The sequence below is a fragment of the Danio aesculapii genome, chromosome 4 (genome assembly GCF_903798145.1).
Source record: "Danio aesculapii chromosome 4, fDanAes4.1, whole genome shotgun sequence".
Classification (NCBI taxonomy): Eukaryota; Metazoa; Chordata; class Actinopteri; order Cypriniformes; family Danionidae; genus Danio; species Danio aesculapii.
The window spans coordinates 56,018,108-56,039,513 of record NC_079438.1 but is presented as its reverse complement, the minus strand read 5'-3'; the positions used below and the strand labels follow the sequence as shown (position 1 = coordinate 56,039,513).

At 35.6% G+C, this 21,406-nt stretch overlaps 1 protein-coding gene across 2 annotated transcripts in view; it reads left to right on the top strand.

Annotated features, from left to right (window-relative positions):
• Positions 1–21,406, top strand: part of grm8a (glutamate receptor, metabotropic 8a) — a 317,146-nt gene that overhangs the window by 195,649 nt on the left and 100,091 nt on the right. For both annotated transcript variants that reach the window (XM_056456168.1, XM_056456169.1), the window contains exons 4-6: positions 13,777–13,912; positions 16,765–16,919; positions 19,365–19,502. In XM_056456168.1, coding sequence (XP_056312143.1) covers positions 13,777–13,912; positions 16,765–16,919; positions 19,365–19,502 — 429 coding nt within the window. The remainder of the gene's footprint in view (positions 1–13,776; positions 13,913–16,764; positions 16,920–19,364; positions 19,503–21,406) is intronic.

The window sequence follows — 21,406 nt, the reverse complement described above, 5'->3', positions numbered from 1 at the left end:
CTCCGGGTCAGCAGGGAACTTCATCTCCCAATCCCTCTGTCGTCAACTCCACCTCCGTACTGAGGCGTCCTCGCATATATACCAGATACAACCGATAACCCAGTGCACTCGATCTTCGACCCGTATCCATCGACAATGCGAAGACATCCTTCTTCAAGTGGGGCTGTTACATCAAGAGAGGATTCAATTTCTGGTTCTGGAGGGTGCAAATATGGACATCATTCTAGGGCGCCCGTGGCTGGTGAAGCACGATCCCATCATCTCTTGGGGCACAGGAGAGATAAAGAAATGGGGATCTGGATGTACACCTACCTGTTTTCCAAATCTCCCTCTTCAAGGTCGGAACCCCATTTCTTTGTTTGCAACATCGGTCGAGAGCCCTCCTGAGAAGCAGTCTATCCACATTCCTAAGGAGTACAGCTCCTTTCATGATGTCTTCTGCCCCAAGAGAGCTTCCCAGCTACCGCCGCATCGGCCATGGGACTGCGCGATCGACCTAGTTCCAGATGCCCAGTTGCCAAGAGGTAGGATCTACCCGCTCTCGCTTCCAGAGAATCAGGCAATGGAAGATTACATAAGGGAGGCTCTGAGTCAGGGGTACATACGTCACTCAAAATCACCAGCCGCCTCAAGCTTCTTCTTTGTGGCCAAGAAGGACGGAGGGCTGCGTCCATGCATCGACTACAGGGTCCTAAATAACGGTACAGTAAAATACCGATATCCCCTTCCTCTGGTACCAGCCGCTTTGGAACAGCTCCGAGAAGCTAAAGTCTTCACTAAATTGGACCTCCGCAGCGCGTATAATCTGATAAGAATACGTGAGGGGGACCAATGGAAGACAGCATTCGTGACCCCTACTGGCCACTATGAATATGAGGTCATGCCTTACGGTCTGGTCAACGCCCCCTCCGTATTCCAAAACTTCATTCATGAAGTCCTCCGGGAGTTTCTTCACCACTTTGTAATAGTGTACATAGATGACATCCTCATTTACTCCCGGAGTGAGGCCGAACATCGCCAACACGTTGCGGAGGTCCTACACACATTGAGAGAACATCACCTCTACCTCAAAGCGGAGAAATGCTCATTCCACCAGAAGTCGATTCATTTCTTGGGATACATCATTGATCAAACCGGTATACGTATGGATGGGAAGAAAATTGAGGCTGTTCTATCCTGGTCAGAACCCACTTCCATTAAGGAGCTCCAGAGGTTTCTTGGGTTTGCTAACTTTTATAGACGGTTTATCAAGGACTACAGCAGGATTACATCACCTCTCACTAATCTCCTCAAGGGTAAACCCAAAGGACTGGAGTGGACCAAAGAAGCAGCCGCAGCCTTCCGCCTTCTTAAGAAGGAGTTCACAAGGGCCCCACTCCTGACTCATCCTGACCCAAATCTTCCTTTCGTGGTGGAAGTGGACGCATCCACCACCGGCGTCGGGGCAGTATTATCTCAACATCATGATACACCGCCCCGACTGCATCCCTGTGCCTATTTCTCTCGGAAGTTGAGCCCGGCGGAGCAGAATTACAGCATAGGAGACAGGGAGCTGCTAGCAATCAAGCTAGCCTTGGAGGAGTGGCGTCACTGGTTGGAGGGAGCCAAACATCCGTTCCAGGTGATCACAGATCACAAAAACCTCCAATATATCAAAGAGGCCAAGAGACTATGTCCACGTCAAGCCAGATGGTCACTTTTCTTCTCACGTTTTGATTTCTCCATTTCCTATCGTCCAGGACCCAAGAATCTAAGAGCAGACGCTCTCTCTCGTTTACACGAGCATCACGATCATGAAGAACTCCCAACGAAGATTCTTCCCGAACACATCTCCATTTGTCCGATCACCTGGAACGCTCCTCCAGTCGTTGCCACTCCGGAAGCCCCTGCTCCGCCGGGATGCCCTCCTCATCGGCAGTTCATACCACCTGAACACCGGGTAGATCTGATCCACTCCTTACATACCTCGCTAGGCACTGGACATCCAGGGATCAACAATACTCTCTCGCTAGTATCCCAACGATTCTGGTGGCCAAACATGGCAAGGGATGTGAGGCAATATGTTCAGGGCTGTAAGGACTGTGCCCAATCCAAGAGCCCACGTCATCTACCCGCTGGAAAGCTCCATCCCTTGCCGATTCCGAACCGTCCCTGGTCACACCTAGGAGTGGACTTTATCACTGATCTCCCTTCGTCAGAAGGTAATACCTGTATTCTAGTCATAGTAGATAGATTCTCAAAGTTTGTCAAACTAATCCCTCTGAAAGGTCTTCCCACAGCCTTTGAAACAGCCGACAATATCTTTAATCAAGTCTTCAGGTCATTTGGTATTCCAGAAGATATTGTGTCGGACAGAGGTCCACAGTTCATCTCACGTCTATGGAAAGCCTTCTTCAAGCTCCTAGGTGTGGCCGTCAGCCTCTCTTCTGGATATCATCCCCAAACCAACGGGCAGACAGAGAGGAAGATTCAGGAGGTGGGACGGTTCCTGAGGACCTTCTGCAGTGGTCACCAGAGCTCCTGGAGCCAGTATTTGGGCTGGGCAGAATATGCCCAAAATTCACTGCGGCAACCCTCCACCGGACTCACGCCATTCCAGTGCGTCCTGGGCTTCCAACCACCGCTCTTTCCCTGGGATGGCGAACCATCTGATGTCCCCGCAGTGGATCACTGGTTCCGGGAGAGCGAGAGAGTCTGGGACGAGGCTCATCAACATCTGCAGAGGGCAGTCCGTCGAAGCAAGGTAACCGCCGATAGAAGAAGGTCTGAAGAACCCAGATACACACCCGGACAAAAGGTGTGGCTATCCACCCGGGACATACGCATGCGACTGCCCTCTCGCAAGTTAAGTCCCCGATTTGTTGGTCCCTTCACCATCGTGGAACAGGTTAACCCCGTCACCTACAAACTACAATTACCCTCTCACTACCGTATTCACCCTACATTCCACGTATCACTCCTGAAACCCTATCACGATCCTGTTCTTCCCTCCACAGAGCCTGACCACGAAGAGGAACCCCCTCCTCCACTGCTCCTAGAAGAAGGAGCCGTCTACGCAGTGAAGGAGATCTTGCGTGCCCGACGTCGTGGTGGCCAGTTGGAGTACCTGGTGGACTGGGAAGGGTACGGCCCCGAAGAAAGGACATGGGTTCCCAGAGCTGATATTCTCGATCCTAGTCTCATGGTGGAGTTTCATGAGAGCCACCCTGAGTTCCCAGCGCCTAGAGGCAGAGGGAGACCACCACGGCGTCGGAGGTGTCGGCCCTCAGGAGCGGGCCCTGGGGAGGGGGGTACTGTCATGGATTGGTCAGGCTCTCACGACCCCCACTCACGAAGATCACCATCACCTGACTTCTAATGAGCACACAGCTGCATCACATTCACGAGCACCAGATAAAAGCACAGCACTCCAGTCGCTCATTGTCCGGGCTCGTCTCGACGAAAGCGGACAACTGAGCGACCACTCAGCGTAGTCATCCTCAGCTAAACAAACGATTTACTTACCTGTTCTCTTTGTATTCCTCCTAGTCTTCCTGGTCCTCCCGAATCGTCCTGTCTTCCAGTCCTTCCAAGTCTGTGTCATCCTCTGTCAGCTGTATCTGGTGTGTGCTGTCCATCCTCGTGTATTCCTGTTACCCAGCCACGGAGGAAAAGACCCCAACATCATTCCTGATCCTCCTGGCTATCCTTCATGTGCTCCTTGTTGTCATTCAATAAACACCCTAACGTTTCCTTACCTCTGTCTCCTGTCCGCTTCATAACAGTATTGAAGTATCTACTCAACTTAATCCTACAGTAAATTACTGCATTTTGTACATTTTTATATTATACAGCAATGTTTCGAAGTATCTGCTTAATTTCACAGTAAATTATCGTATTTCAAACATTTTAACGTCATGCAACAATGTATTGAAATATCTACACTTAATTTTACGGTAAATTATTGTATTTTGTATATTTTTATGTCATAAACCAATGTTTTGAAGTATCAGAACAACTTCATTTTACAGTGAATTTGCAAATTTCTTACATTTCAGTGTCATGCACCAATGTTTTAAAGTATCTATACAACTTAATCTTACAGTAAATTACTGTATTTCGTACATTTTTATGTCATGCAGCAATGCTTTAAAGTATCTATACAACTAACAGTAATCTTACACTAAATTACTGTATTTTGTATGTTTTTATGTCATGCAGCAATGCTTTAAAGTATCTATAGAACTTAATCTTACACTAAATTACCGTATTTTGTACATTTTAATGTGCTACAGTAATGTTTTAAAATATCTACTTAATTTCACAGTAAATTTGCATATTTCGTACTGTTTTACGTCATGCACCAATGTATTGAAGTATCTAAACAACTTAATCTTACAGTAAATTACTGCATTTTGTACATTTTATGTAATACAGCAATGTTTTGAAGTATCTACTTAATTTCACAGTAAATTACCCTAATTTGTACATTTTCATGTCATGCACCAATATCTACACTACTTAATTTTACAGTAAATTGCTGTATTTTGTATATTTTTTTAATTCACCAATGTTTTGAAGAATCTGTATAACTTAGTTTTACAGTAAAGTACCATGTTTCATACTTCATGCACCAATGTATTGAAGTATCTACACAACTTAATCCTACAGTAAATTACTGCATTTTGTACATTTTTATATTATACAGCAATGTTTTGAAGTATCTGCTTAATTTTACAGTAAATTATTGTATTTCAAACATTTTAACGTCATGCAACAATGAATTGAAATATCTACACAACTTAATTTTACGGTAAATTATTGTATTTTGTATATTTTTATGATATAAACCAATGTTTTGAAGTATCAGAACAACTTCATTTTACAGTGAATTTGCAAATTTCTTACATTTCAGTGTCATGCACCAATGTTTTAAAGTATCTATACAACTTAATCTTATAGTAAATTACTGTATTTTGTACATTTTTATGTGCTACAGTAATGTTTTAAACTATCTACTTAATTTCACAGTAAATTTGTGTATTTCGTACATTTCTACGTCATGCACCAATGTATTGAAGTATCTACACAACTTAATCTTATAGTAAATTACTGCATTTTGTACATTTTATGTAATACAGCAATGTTTTGAAGTATCTACTTAATTTCACAGTAAATTACTGTATTTCAGACAATTTTACGTAATGCATCAATGTATTGAAATATCTACATAACTTAATTTAACAGTAAATTACTGTATTTTAAAATATTTTTATCATGCACCAATGTTTTAAAGTATTTATACAACTTGATTTTACAGTAAATTATTGTATTTTATTTATTTTTATGTCACATACCAATGTTTTGCTGTTTACATAATTTCACACAGTTTTTTTTTACATTTTTGCATCATGCACCAGTGTTTTGAAGTATCTGCAAAACTCAATTTGACAGTAATTTACTGTACATTTTATGTCATGCACCAGTGTATTGAATTGTATCTCCACAACTTAATTTTACAGTAAATTACTGTATTTTTTAAAATATTTTTTATGTCATGCACCAATGTTTTAAAGTATCTATACAACTTAATCTTCAGTAAATTACTGTATTTTGTATATGTTTATGTCATAAACCAATGTTTGGAAGTATCAAGACAACTTAATTTTACAGTAAATTACTGTATTTTTAAAAATAATTTTTATGTCATGCACCAATGTTTTAAAGTATCTATACAACTTAATCTTCAATAAATTACTGTATTTTGTATATGTTTATGTCATAAACCAATGTTTGGAAGTATCAAGACAACTTAATTTTACAGTAAATTACTGTATTTTTTAAAATATTTTTTTATGTCGTGCACCAATGTTTTAAAGTATCTATACAACTTAATCTTCAATAATTTACTGTATTTTGTATATGTTTATGTCATAGACCAATGTTTTGAAGTATCAACACAACTTAATTTTACAGTAAATTACTGTATTTTGTTTATTTTAATGTCAGAAACCAATGTTTTGAAGTATCTAGACCACTTAATTTTTGAGTAAATTACCATATTTTATAAATTTTTTTCAGACACTAATGTTTTGAAGTATCTACTTAATTTCACAGTAAATTACTGCATTTCGTACATGTTGTCATGCACCAATGTTTTGAAGTATCTACACAACTTAATCTTACAGTAATTTACCACATTTTGTACATCTTTATGTTATACACCAATGCTTTGAAGTTTCTGCAAAACTTTCAGTAAATATTACATATTGCAGTAAATTATGGACAAGCAATTTCTGAAAAGTGCTGAAGTGCTAAAACGTTTAGATATTGATCAGAGAAAAAAAGCGCTGAAGAAATCTCAAGCATCACATTTTAAAATACCCATATTTCAATGCTTAATATCTGCTGTGTAGTATTGTTTCCCCGATGCGCTGACCTCCTCCGCTTCTCCGCATGAGGGATTCGCTCGTCAATTCCTCCAAACATCAAATGTGGGAGCGTTTTTCCCTCATGAAAGCAGCATGGATGGTGTTTATTCAACATCTCCACCCACGTTCACATCACAAAGGTGTTCCAATACAACCCGCATCCACCCACAGACGCGTGCCTGACGCCCTGCATTTCACACCGCACATTCACCGCCATGCGCTCAGGAATGGAGAGCGCATGAAGAAAAGCACAATCATTTGGACGCAGAGTGTTTGCTGTGCACCAAAGCGGGACTAAAGCAGATTGAGCATGCACCTCCAATGCTTGGATTCAACCTGAGCCTAGTCTAAAAAAAAAAAAACCTAAATGCATTCATGACTACAAATGAAAAACACAACAAGTAATTATGAGAAACACTGCAGATGAAGAAAGTCACAAAAATAAGATTGTGTGTGAGATTTAAAGGGGACCTATTATGCCCCTTTTTACAAGATGTAAAATAAGTCTCTGATGTCCCAAGAGTGTGTATGTGAAGTTTCAGCTCAAAATACCATACAGATAATGTGTTACAACTCTCTGAAACGGCCCCCTTTAGGCTTTGATCCTAATTGTGGTGTTTTGGTGGCTGTCACTTTAAATTTAAATGAGATTGTACACTTTTTTAAAAGAGGGCGGAGCTACAAATGCCAGTGTGTCAGCATAGTGGCAGATTCAAAAGCAAGACTAATATCCTATGCTAATAAGGAAGAAATGGTCACTATTGGGCGGGGCTTTGCCCATCTGACGACACGTACAAAGGGAGAATGTCAATCAAAGTGTTTTTATCAAGTGTGATTATAAAAAATAAAATGAATACATTTTTGTTATTAGAAGCTGCTTATGTTCACACACTGCTGCCACACAACTGTGTTTAATTATAAATAGATTATCAAAATATATATATTGGCTGCATATTTGTTGTGTTATTGTTTAAAATGCTTTGAGCGACAGCATAATGGCTTCACAGTTATTCTTTCAGAACTAAATTATTCTGATGCAGCCATTCATGCATATTAATGGTGGAGTGATATAAATTTGGCTTGGAGATTTGGAAGTTAATGTTTATTGCCAAAGATAAATTATGAAAATATAAAAGCATTTTGTCAACACATCCATGTAGTTGACACTTTTAGCATTTATTTCCTGCTCCATTTTTAATATTAGTTTGACTTTTTTAAGGTATTTAATTGACTATCCAAAAATTGACATTACTTTAGTGCAGTACAAGCAGTTTAAGCTTTCAAAATATAACAAAACAATTGTATATTGCAAAATATTACAGAAGAAACATGTATATATAATTACAGTAACTGGCATACTAACTGTCTGTTTATTTAATTACACTATGAATTGGTTATCATATATATATATATATATATATATATATATATATATATATATATATATATATATATATATATATATATATATATATATATATATATATATATAGGCTGCATATTTTTTTATCCAAAAATGGCATTCATTGAATTCAATATATAAATAATTTTAGGGTTCGAAATATAACGAATTTTTTATAGTGCTAAAAATATGAACAGTGGACAGACTATCTGGCAACACATTCATTTTTTGATTGGTGTCACTGTTCTGGGTTTTTGAGTATTTAATTACACTATGAATAGACTATCTATCTATCTATCTATCTATCTATCTATCTATCTATCTATCTATCTATCTATCTATCTATCTATCTATCTGTCTGTCTGTCTGTCTGTCTGTCTGTCTGTCTGTCTGTCTGTCTGTCTGTCTGTCTGTCTGTCTGTCTGTCTGTCTGTCTGTCTGTCTGTCTGTCTGTCTGTCTGTCTGTCTGTCTGTCTGTCTGCATATTGGTTGCATATATTTAGTGTTATGGTTTGTAATGCTTTGAGCGATGGCATAATGTCTTCACAGTTATTCTTTCAGAACTAAAATATTCTGATGCAGTCGTTCATGCATATTAATTGTGGAGTGATAATATATAAATATGTCTTAAAGACTAGGAAATGAATGCTTAATTGCCAAGATAAATTAAGATAAATTAATGTAAAAGGCATTTTGTCAACAAATCAATATAATTGACACTTTTAGCATGTTTTACTTGGTTAGTTTTTATATTAATTTGACAGTTTTTAGGTATATAATTCACTGGGTTATCCAAAAATGGCATTACTTCATTTAATTCAATATATAAACAATTTTAGGGTTCAAAATGACTATTTTTTATAGTGCAAAAGATATGAACAGTGGACAGACTAACTGGCAACAAATTTATTCTTGCATTGGTGTCACTGTTTTGGGTTTTTGAGTATTTAATTACACTACAAATAGATTAACAATATATATATATATATATATATATATATATATATATATATATATATATATTGGCTGCATAATTTTAGTGTTAATGCTCTGAGCGATGGCATAATGGCTTCACAGTTATTCTTTCAGAACTAAAAATATTCTGATGTAGTCGTTCATGCATATTAATTGTGGAGTGACTAATTTTGTTGAGCGTAACACTCAGGGCACATGCATTCGTCACCGGCAGGCGGTGCTGCTTATCTCAAAGCTCCTGTCAAAAGCTGAAATCTCCCATTGCTCTCTCGCTGCAACATGCTGCAATGCTGACGTCTGCCCGTGCAATCAATTTAGGAGCTTTAGTAAAGCCAGTGTTTCTCTTCCTCGCCATTTAGCTGAATATGAGTCCCTGCGCAACACAAAGACCGCAGTATCTGCCGAAAAAAAAAATGAAAAGGCACCAAATGTTAAAGGAATTTGGTGAATTGAAAAAGCCACCAGCTCTGGAATGCTAATTCAGCGGCCTTTTGATGTTCTCCCATTTGTGGCACATAAAAGCCTCATTCTGCATTTGGAAAGAGATTTGGAGAGACATCAGTGTGTTGCTGTGTTGTTGCTGCATCGCTTCGGTAGCGTGACAGTGGCTTAGCTGTTTTCAGAACAGTGCTTTTCCTGTAGCAAGCTAGTTTTTTTTTCCTAATAATCGCTGTTGTTCTGGGACCAAACGGTTCATTGCTAATAAGTATCAATCAGCAGGTTTGCTGTTTTCAAAATTCAGTCATGTGATGCTTGTTTGTTTTCTGAGAGTGCATTTCATAGCACAGATTATAAACTAAAAATAGGAGGAAAAGTTTTGGTTGTTGTGTTTTGGGAGCCTGAAAATGTTTAAAAAGTATACTTATATAGTCTAATTATTTAATATTATAATATAATAATTATACTTATATATTAAACTATATAGTCTCCCTGTAAACTATACAATCATATATTTTTAAATGGTGCTTCCATGTAAATGTGTATACAAAAAAAAATAAATCCCAAATGCAAATTAGCTACATTTCCATTAGGTTTTTTTTAGAGTGGCTGACTGTGGTATTGCTCACTTAGAAACCAACAGTAAACAAAGCAAGCTTAATGAAGACAGCTGATTGGTGTAATGTTTGGCAAAGACTCTCGCATCCTTTTGAATAGGGAACAGTGTAACAGCCAATATGGTGACTGAAGCCCCGCCTTTTAGTGCAGGAGCCAATCATCGACTGCTATAGAATGACTTGGGGCTTGGTCCAGATGCAATTTTCTGCTGATTTTATGTGATTTGATTGTTTAGAAGTGAAACTAAAGAGTCAGTTGTTGTTTAATTTCATTGGTGATCCCTAATATGATCTTTAATTGTAAGCTTGGCAAGCAATTTTTGGAGAATTTGATGTTTCCTTATACAGGCAGAATGTTTGAGCATGCTGCCCGAGAGGTGTGTCAAAGATGGCTGTCGAGTGAAATGACTTACCTTAAAGGGACTTTGTGTTTAGTCAGCAAATGAGTTTCCATCTCCCATTATTCACAGTAATCCAAAATAATAAAAAACAAACAAAACAAAAAAACAAAGCACAGATTAATTCAGTGTAAATATTTTTTTTTGTGAATTGCAGTATTTTAATTAAGAATTTTCCATTTTCAAGACTCATTTCTCATGCAATACTTGATGTTAAATATGCATTTTGTTCCATGTTTTGATGTTCAGAAAACATTATTGTCAGTGTTATAAACTGGAAACCATGATTCATTCTTTCATGATTACATTTTATTTACATCAATTTTTAGTAGACTCCCCTAACATCAGACAATCCCAACATTGGGTTTATTTTTTTGGTTAAATTTAAATGACACCCAATGGTTGAGTTTGTCCATATTTGCCACAATGTTGGGTTACAACAACCCAGCATTTTTTAATCGAACGTAAATACATTATTTTTGGGAGTTACAGTATTTTAATTAAAAATTTGCCATTTCCATATCTCGTTTCTCACTTCAAAACACGCATTTGCACCATGTTTAGAAAACATTATTGTCAGGGTTAAAACAGGAAACCATGATTTATTCTTTCATGAATAGAAAACTGAAAGAAAACTTTAAATTAAATACATTTAGACTCTAAACAATGCTCAATAAAGCATGTTTTCATTGAGCCTAACTGATTTATTTTGCGAGTTATAGTATTTTAATTTAAAATTTGCCATTACCATCACTCGTTTCTAATGCAATACTTCAAAATATGCATTTATACCATGTTTTGATGTATTGTAAACATTATTCATTCACTGCACCGCCGTGACGTCCTAGTAAACATTATAGTCAGTAATAAAAACAGGAAACCAGTCATCAACTTAAATAAATTACTTCAACTTTTTAAACCCAAAAGAAGAAGTTTTTCCAACTTATTCAATACTGAAAACCGTAATAAATTAAATGGATACTAATTCATTCAAGTTGAATTCATGCTGAAGTAATTAGTTTAAGTTTTCTTTTTTCAATGTGTAGAAAGCTCAAAGAACATTTTTATTTTGATCCTTTTTAGTAGACTCTAAAAATGCTGGTTGTTATATCGACAAACCCAACAAACCCAAAAACTTTTTAACCCAATGGTTGAGTTTGTCCATATTATCCCGGTTTTCATCAATCGTTTTTCACGCAATACTTCAAAATACGCATTTGCACTTTGTTTTGATGTTTAGAAAAACCTATTGTCAGTGTTAAAAACAAGAACCAGTGGTTTAGTGGTCGGTGTGTCGACACATGCACTCCAGTGCTCGCGGCAACCCGAGTTCGATTCCCGCCTTACGCTTCTATGCCAATCCTTCTCCTCTCTCTGCTCCCCACGCTTTCCTGGCAAAACTCTACACTGTCCAGTCCATTAAAGGTGAACCCCCCCCCCCCCCCCCCCCCCCCCAAAAAAAAAAAAATAAAGAAAGAAAGAAAAAATACTGGGTTGTTATATAGACAAACCCAACATTGGGTTAATTTTTTCAGTTAAATTTAAATGACACCTTTTTTTATTCCAATGGTTGAGTTTGTCCATATTTGTCACAAGTCATCATTTTGTAATTGAGGGTAAATACTTAATTTTGTTATAGTTATAGTATTTTAATTGAAAATTGCCTACATTGTCGCCTAAAAATATCTGATTTATGGGCCAAAGAAACTGCAGATGTTTAGAATTGGCATCTAAACGACTCTTTCCTCGGCAGTATAACCTGAAGCAAATATCACCCTTCGTAAACTCACAATCATCATGGATCGGAGGAGGGCACGAGCGCAACAGACTGGTGATTACCATTGTGAGGGGCATTAATTAAAGCTAATTAGTATTTGTCATAGTGACGGATGGTATAAGGAGCCGCGTTCGTTAGCGTACAGTGACACGGATGGCTGAGGAAAACGCCGGCTCTCATTAAATGGACTGTAACAGGAGGCGATTAGATCCTGGAGGAAGTCCATCATTCACCCCCGCGCGGAACGTTAATGGTATAATCGAGCTCTCGGAGGGACGGACGCATGGATATTACAGCTTACATTAAATATGAAATATGACTCCGCTCACCTCAAATATGGCCCGTCAAGACCTGATTTTTGTAAGACTGTCATGTTAAGTGTGAATAAATGATGTCAAGCACCTGGAGATGCGGCGTGAGTGAGGGAGCTTGATGGGATGTGCTTCTTTCATGTCCATTACAGTAATCGGCTGTAAATATTCAAGACTTTTTTTGATAGACTAACAAGAAAGCCTTCAGACAGGCAGTGGAGTAAGGTTGTTTGGTGTAGTTTTTGTTCATTTTACTGCATGGAATCTAGTGTTTACACTCCTAGTCCAAGCCATATGGTGGTACACTTTGTTGTGCATGTTATGGGCCAAGTAATGAAGGTACATACATTGGCACCTGTTGTAATTGTAAGTGTTCGTTTACTTCCCCTCTGGAAGATTTTTTGGCAGGCCGTAGAAGCGTATGGTATAAAGATGGCACATGAATAGAGAAGAGTCTGAACATCCACTACAGCAATATTGGAGCCTCTATATCAATGCCTCTAGCGCCGCCAACTGTACAGAAGTCACCCAAGTTTATGCTTTTTAACAGTGTTGGGGTACTGGGTTACTTTTGAAGGTAATGCATTACAATATTGAGTTACTCCCCATCAGAGTAACTAGTTGCATTACTTTTGCATTTGGTGTGAATCATCCAGCATTATAACCTGAAGTTACCTGCATGGATTAGACACAATGCCACCTAGTGGTCAAAAAATATAAGGAAAATATACTTATAATTTTGAAGTGTTCAGCTAAAAGAGTCACAACTGCAACTGCTAATGGTGACTGTCTAGTGCCAAAGTGTAAGACCTCATTTGGTCAATCTGTTTTCTCTGTAAAGGGAGCCAAACTGTGGAATGATTTACCTGTTAGCCTGAAATTAGAAAGTAATATACATATTTTTTGTAGTGTTCTTAAAAACAAAGCAGCAGTGTTTGCACAAATAGTCTACTATTAGTTTGTTGGATCATGTCGCCTTTTGCCTTCAGTAATTTTATGCAAAGAATTCAAATGTTGTGTATATGTATTTATTATGTTTCCATTCTGTCAATTTGGTCAAGCCTCCTGTGGACAGGTGTTGAGAATTAGCAAGTTTGCTAAAACACTTAAACAAATGCATTTGGTTGTCCAGTGTAATTGTGATGTCCATGTCAAATAAAAAAATAAATAAATAAAAGATTTAGATTGTAAGTAGCATACAGAATCAATCAATACCAAATTGAGCAAATATCATCACTATAAATTGTCCAGATTTGGAAAACAAATAGATTTTTTTTTTTTTTTGCATAATGAACAAAGTGTCTCTCTCTCTCTCTCTCTCTCTCTCTCTCTCTCTCTCTCTCTCTCTCTCTCTCTCTCTCTCTCTCTCTCTCTCTCTCTCTCTCTCTCTCTCTCTCTCTCTCTCTCTCTCTCTCTCTCTCTCTCTCTCTCAATGTGTGTGTTTGTAGGCGGTGTGTGTATCGCTCAGTCTCTAAAGATCCCGAGGGAACCGAGGGCTGGGGAATTTGACAAGATAATCCGGCGGCTCCTGGAGACCCCAAACGCTCGGGCCATCATCATGTTTGCCAATGAGGATGATATCAGGTGCCGCTTTCTGTTCTTCAAAAACAGTCAAGAAGAAAAAAACAGCAGAGAGAGAGAGAGAGAGAGAGAGAGAGTTTGTGTTCAAAATATACTTACTAACCATACAGTACTGAAGACATCACTCATAAATCAACGAATAAATAATGTCATATAGTGCCTATTGTTCTTGAAATAATAAAAAAATATATAATTAAATGAAGCAGCATGAATTATTCCACACTATAAATATTTCTTGAAATACAGTGTATTGCACTTTATATTTATTTATTTACATGTATTTATATATTGTTTTATTAATTTTTATATTGTAATTTTTATATTATTTTTAGTTATATTATTTTATTTGTTTATTTAATAAGTTGTTTGTTTATTTATTTATTTATTTAATTTATTTATATAAATATTTATTAAAATTGTTGGTTCTTTTTTGCATAAATGTAGTTTTAAATCACAAATATTTAAGGACAAAGAAAATGAGAAAAGCTGCTTTGGCAAATTGCTAAAATGAAATGGTTGTCATGTTTTATTCATAATCAGTTCAGATATTCAGTTATCAGTGTGCAAACAAACAAAGAAACAATAAATAAGCAATGCATTTAAAATAAATGCAAACACCAACATGATCAAATATATAGTATTATATAAAAGCTTTCAGCAACTTGTCTCACAGTTATTATTTATTTATTTATTTATTTTTCTATCTAAATATATTATTTAGAAGTAGTTTTTGGAAGTAGTAATATATATATATATTTTTTAAATTATTATTGTTTTATTTGTATTTTTATAATAATATAAATTGCATCAAATGTGCTGCATTTTGTACTTTCAATTATTTCATTTTAAATGTGAACATTTATTATATTTTGTGTTGTTTTTATTTTCATTTTAGTTTAGTACACTGGCTTGACAAGCCCCACGGTGCCGCAGTGGGTAGCATAATCGCCTCACAGCAAGAAGGTCACTGGTTCGGCCTCGGCTGGGTCAGAGTCATTTCTGTGTGGAGTTTGCATGTTCTCCATGTGTTGGCGTGAGTTTCCTCCGGGTGCTCCGGTTTCCCCCACAAGTCCAAACACATGCGCTATAGGTGGATTGAGGAGCTAAATTTTCTGTAGTGTATGTGTGTGAATGAGTGTGTATGTATGGATGTTTCCTAGTGATGGGTTGCAGCTGGAAGGGCATCCGCTGCGTAAAACATATGCTAGATAAGTTGTCGGTTCATTCCGCTGTGGCGACCCCAGATTAATAAAGAGACTAAGGTGAAAAGAAAATGAATGAATGAACATTATCTTGGCAGTCTTGGCAGTTTTTAATTGCAAAACGTTTTTATTGCTATTTCATTAGTGTTGCATTTTGGTTCTTTATTTTATTTTATTTTATTTTATTTTATTTTATTTTATTTTATTTTATTTTATTTTATTTTATTTTATTTTATTTTATTTTATTTTATTTTATTTTATTTTATTTTATTTTATTTTATTTTATTTTATTTTATTTTATTTTATTTTATTTTATTTTATTAGGGACAGCAATGACCAACTGATGAACACATTTTTCCTGTAGTTTGCTTCCTCCATCTTTATCTTCATCTGTTCACACTGTTAGCAGCTCTGGCTTCCTCACACACACACACACACACACACACACACACAAAGTACGTCTGTTGATTTAACAGATGCTCAGGACTACAATATTAACATTTATATGCCTGGGGGCCAATGCTAATCTGATTTCACATTCCAGTCGCGTAGCCTTTAATGGCCGGAGAGGGAAAACTAATGTTAAATGTGGGGCTTATTAACAGATCCAGCATGAGCATACAAACTAGTTTACACTGTGAAAATATAAGGGGAGGAGGGGGGGCAGTTATGGATTCTAAAGAGAGTAAGTGATTGGTTATTTTTGGCTTGAATTTCTTCCTAGTACCTGATAAAAAAATAAAATAATAATTATAGAAAAAAACAAAAAACTGTTCGCCCTGAAGTTGATTTTTGTTACACTCATAAAGAATTTAATCATTGATAGTTCATTGTGATTATTAGACTGGAAACTATTAAATCATGAAATGGAAAGTGAATTAGTTAGTTAAATATTAGAATTTTTTATTTAATTTAATTTAATAAAGTAATGAAATTTGCCTTTTTTGGTGTTACCTTTAGTGACATTATGATTTTTGTCATTGCATTATATATTTTTTTCAATTTTAAATAATTAATTAGTTCATAATATTAATAATCATTAATTCATCATAATAATTATTCATTTATGCATTACTTCTATTTAATTGTTATTCACAAATTATTATTATTATGTTGTTGTTGTTGTTGTTATACATTTATTTAATTTTATTTATAGCATTTTTTATTTTATTTCATTTATTTTTTATTTTTATTTTTATTTTATTTATTTTGTAAAATTTTTTTAAATTTTTTTAAATGTATTTATTTATTTATTTATTATTTTATTTTATTTTATTTTATTTTATTTTATTTTATTTTATTTTATTTTATTTTATTTTATTTTATTTTATTTTTTTTATTTTATTTTTTTTTATTTTTTTTTATTTTATTTTATTATTTTTTATTATTTTATTTTATTTTATTTTATTTTATTTTATTTTATTTTATTTTATTTTATTTTTTTATTTTATTTTATTTTATTTTATTTTATTTTATTTTATTTTATTTTATTTTATTTTATTTTATTTTATTTTTTTATTTTATTTTATTTTATTTTATTTTATTTTATTTTATTTTATTTTATTTTATTTTATTTTATTTTATTTTATTTTATTTTATTTTATTTTATTTTATTTTATTTTTCAGCTGATGGATGATTGTTTCCCTCTGCAGGCGAGTGCTGGACTCCGCCAAGAGGAGCAACCAGACGGGTCACTTTCTGTGGGTGGGATCCGACAGCTGGGGCTCCAAAATTTCCCCTGTCATCCAGCAGGAGAGGGTGGCTGAGGGGGCCATCACCATCCTGCCCAAAAGAGCCACTGTTGACGGTACATATCATTCATCTAAGCAGACACACACGCACACACACGCACACACACGCACACACACGCACACACAGACACACACTCTTGATTTGTCATCAGAGTGGGAAAACCTCGCCCACTAGTGACCATCTGTCCCTCATTAGCATAGGATGTAAGTCTTGTTTTTGAATCTGCCACTATGCTGACACACAGGCATTTGTAGCTCCGCCCTCTTATGAAAAGAGCACAATCTCATTTGAATTTAAAGCGACAGTCACCAAAACGGCACAATTAGGGTCAAAGCCTAAAAGGGTCAGTTTCAGAGAGTTATAAACATTATCTGTGTGGTTTTTTGAGCTCAAACTTCACACACACATACACATGCTAGAGACATCAGAGACTTATTTCACACCTTGTAAAAATGGTTGCCTTTAATATAAGTATTACTGCAAATAACATCCTTGCAGTGACACAAAGTTAGACTTGCATCATAGTTGAGTTGTTCTTCCCACCTTCATTAAACTTCAGTGCTCAGAGTTAGAAGTATTCTGATTCCTGCTCTCAGACAAGCATTGGTTATTATCAGTTAATATTGTAATCTCCATCAGTATGATCTCCATCATGTGGGATCCTCCTGGCGGTGTTGTATAATCCCAGTCCTGTCCCTGCAGCTCCGGCTCAGAAATCCACACGCCAATTACAGCACTTTTGTCACAACACATGCTGTAATTGTGTCTGTAGGGACTGCGATGAGACGCAGAGAGCAGACAGAAAAACCATGAGGATTTACACACGCTCCGACACTTCACTGACACCTTCAGACACCTTTCCTGGTTTTACAGATTATTTATTTATCATACAAACTAAATGTGTAGTTAGTGTATGTTGTTGTCTACTGTTCAACAAACAAAAAGGATAGCAATATGATAAACAATGCAATGCACAAAGTATTATTATTATTATTATTATTATTATTATTATTATTATTATTATTATTATTATTATTATTATTATTATTATTACTGTTATTATATTATTATTGTTATGTTAATATTATTATTATTTTATTATTATTAAAAATATATAATAATAATAATAATAATAATAATAATAATAATAATAATAATAATAGTTGTTGTTGTTGTTTTTTGTTATTATTATTTATTTTTAAATTATTATTAAATAAAGATATAATAATACTACTTATGTTCACAATTTCATTTATTGTTAATTGATCTTTTTTTTTAAATTTGTTTAATAGTAAAATATGAGAAGTCTGATTATAATTTTGTCATTTATTTTAAAAAATCATCACTGTCATCATAATCATAATTACATTATATCAATAATAGATTAAATTAATAATTACCTACACCTACCAGTCAAAAGTTTGTGGTCAGTTTTTTTTTGTTATTATTAATTATATTTAATAATTTAAATAAAATTTTTCTGTTCATGAAGGCGGCATTTATTAAATGTAGAAAAAAATGTAAATTGTTAAATACTTATTTATTAAATATTTATTTATTACTTGCTGTATGTAGTTTCAAATGAAATTGTTAGTCCAGTCATTATTGCTTTTATTACTACTATTATTATTATTATTATTATTATTATTATTATTATTATTATTATTATTATTATTATTATTATTATTATGCTTATGATTATTATTATTATGTGTAATAATAATAATAATAATAATAATAATAATAATAATAATAATAATAATAATAATAATAATAATAATAATAATAATAACAATAATAACAACAATAATAACAACAACAACAATAATAATAATAATAATAATAATAATAATAATAATAATAATAATAATAATAATAATAATAATAATAATAACAACAACAATAGATAATATTAGAGTGATTTCTGAAGAATCATGTGACTGAAGACTGGAGTAATGAAGCTGAAATTCCTCTTTAAATTCACTGGAATAAATGATTAAATTAAATTATGAACTACTTTTGAACAGTTATTTTATACTGCAATAACATTTCACAATTTTACGACGTGTACTGTATTTTTGATGAAATAAATGCAGCCTTATTGAGCAGGAGAACCTTACTTTAAAATATTTTACAGTCCTACAGACCATAAACTTTTGACCGGTAATGTAAATTTTAAAAAATGCAGAAAAATATATTGTTCATTTTGCATGAACAATACCAAATGCAGAATAAAATATAAAAACATACTAAGTTAAATAAATGAATAAATTAAACCTCATTTTAAATTGTCATCAATTTCTGTGCACTCTAAAAAATGCGTCTTTTCTTAAAAGAAAAGTTTTAAATAAAGAGTTTTGAAGAGCCTTTTCGTGTAAGTCCTTCTAAATGTCACATTTAATTTAATGTCACTTGCCATTTCTGTCTCATTATTTGTGCAAATTTCCAGTAGTTTGTGAGTGAAGTTGTTTTTTGAAGATGCTCTCTTCTTTCTCCTCAGCATTCGATCGTTATTTCCGCAGCCGCTCGCTGTCCAACAACAGAAGAAACGTGTGGTTTGCTGAGTTCTGGGAGGAAAACTTCGGATGTAAACTCGGGATGCACGGCAAGAGGCCAGGAAGCCTGAAAAAGTGCACCGGTAAGAAGTGTTTAAGTCTGTTTTGCTGTGTTCGCTGATTCTTCTCTGAAAGGTTGTTTTATTTAAAGGGTACATATAATGCCTCTTTTCATAAGACGTCTAAGAAATCTCTGGTGTCCCCAAAATCTGTTTGTGAAGTTTCAACTCAAAACGGCCTACAGATATATTGTTACAGCATCTTAAAAATGGCAAGTTTTACATTGAAACAAAATCAGGCTGTTTTTGTGTGTGTCTCTTTAAATGCAAATGAGATGCAGCTCCTCACTCCATATTGAAAAAAGGGTGGAGTTTTGACATCTCTGCTTCTGATTATTAGATATAAGGATAAGCAATATTATAGAAGAATGTAATTGATTTAGTTATTGTTGACTATCATGGGCGTGACCAGTAAATTGTGAATCACTTAGGGCGGGGTCTATGCTAATACAGCAGTGTCTGTTTACATTTGTGGGCAGGGCCTATGAATTGTTACTCGTCCAGAGTATAGTCTATGCTAATAAAACAGTACCTGTCAGCATTTGTGGGCAGGGCCTGTGCTTTGACTGACTCTGGGCGTGGTCTATGCTAAATCAGCAGTGTCTGTCAACATTTGTGGGTGGGGCCTGTATATTGTGACTCGCTCAGGGCGGGGTCTATGCTAATACATTTGTGTCTGTCAACATTTGTGGGTGGGCTCTGTGAATTGTTATTCTTCAGAGCAGGGTCTATGCTAATACAACAGTGTCTGTCAGCCTTTGTGGGCAGGGTCTGTGTATTGTGACTAACACAGGGCGTGGTCTATGCTAATACAGCAGTGTCTGTTAACATTTATGGGTGGGGCCTGCATATTGTGATTCGCTCAGGACGGGGTCTATGCTAAATCAGCAGTGTCTGTCAACATTTGTGGGTGGGGCCTGTATATTGTGACTCACTCAGGGCGGGGTCTATGCTAATACATTTGTGTCTGTCAACATTTGTGGGTGGGCTTTGTGAATTGTTATTCTTCAGAGCATGGTCTATGCTAATACAACAGTGTCTGTCAGCCTTTGTGGGCGGGGTCTGTGTATTGTGACTAACACAGGGCATGGTCTATGCTAATACAGTAGCGTCTGTTAACATTTGTGGGTGGGGCCTGCATATTGTGATTCGCTCAGGGCGGGGTCTATGCTAATACATTAGTGTCGGTCAACATTTGTGGGTGAGGCCTGTATATTGTGACTCATTCAGGGCGGGGTCTATGCTAATACATCAGTGTCTGTCAACATTTGTGGGTGGGGCCTGAACATTGTGACTTGCTCAGGGCATGGTCTTTGCTAATGCAACATTGTTGGTCAATGGTTGTGGGTGGGGCCTGTAAATTGTGACTTACAGAGTAGGGAGTCTATGCTAATACAACAGTGTCTGTTGATGTTTGTGGGTGGGGTCTGTAAGTTGTGACTCTCTCAATGGCCTAGTCCATGCTAATACAACAGTGTCTGTCAACATTTGTGGGCAGGGCCTGTCTATTGACTCACTCAGAGCGTGGTCTCTGCTAATTCCGCAGTTTATTTCAATGTTTGTGGGCGGGGCTTGTTTATTGTGACTTGCTCAGGGCGAGGTCTATGCTAAAACAACAATGTCTGTCAATGTTTGTGGGCGGGGCCTGTAAATTGCGACTCTCAGGGTGGAGTCTATGCTATTTAAGCAGTTTCTTCCAACATTTGTGGGCAGGCCTGTACATAGTCACTCGCTAAGGGCGTGGTTTAGGCTAATACAACAGTGTATGTGAGCATTCGTGGGTATGGCCTGTATATTGTGACTTGCTCAATAAGCACTTTTAAGAGAACATGTGCATTCTGTGCATCGATGTAAACAATGTATGCTTCTGCCGAGAGCCTTTAGACAGATGGATTCTAACATTTGGATGATTTCCACTGTCTGAGTTC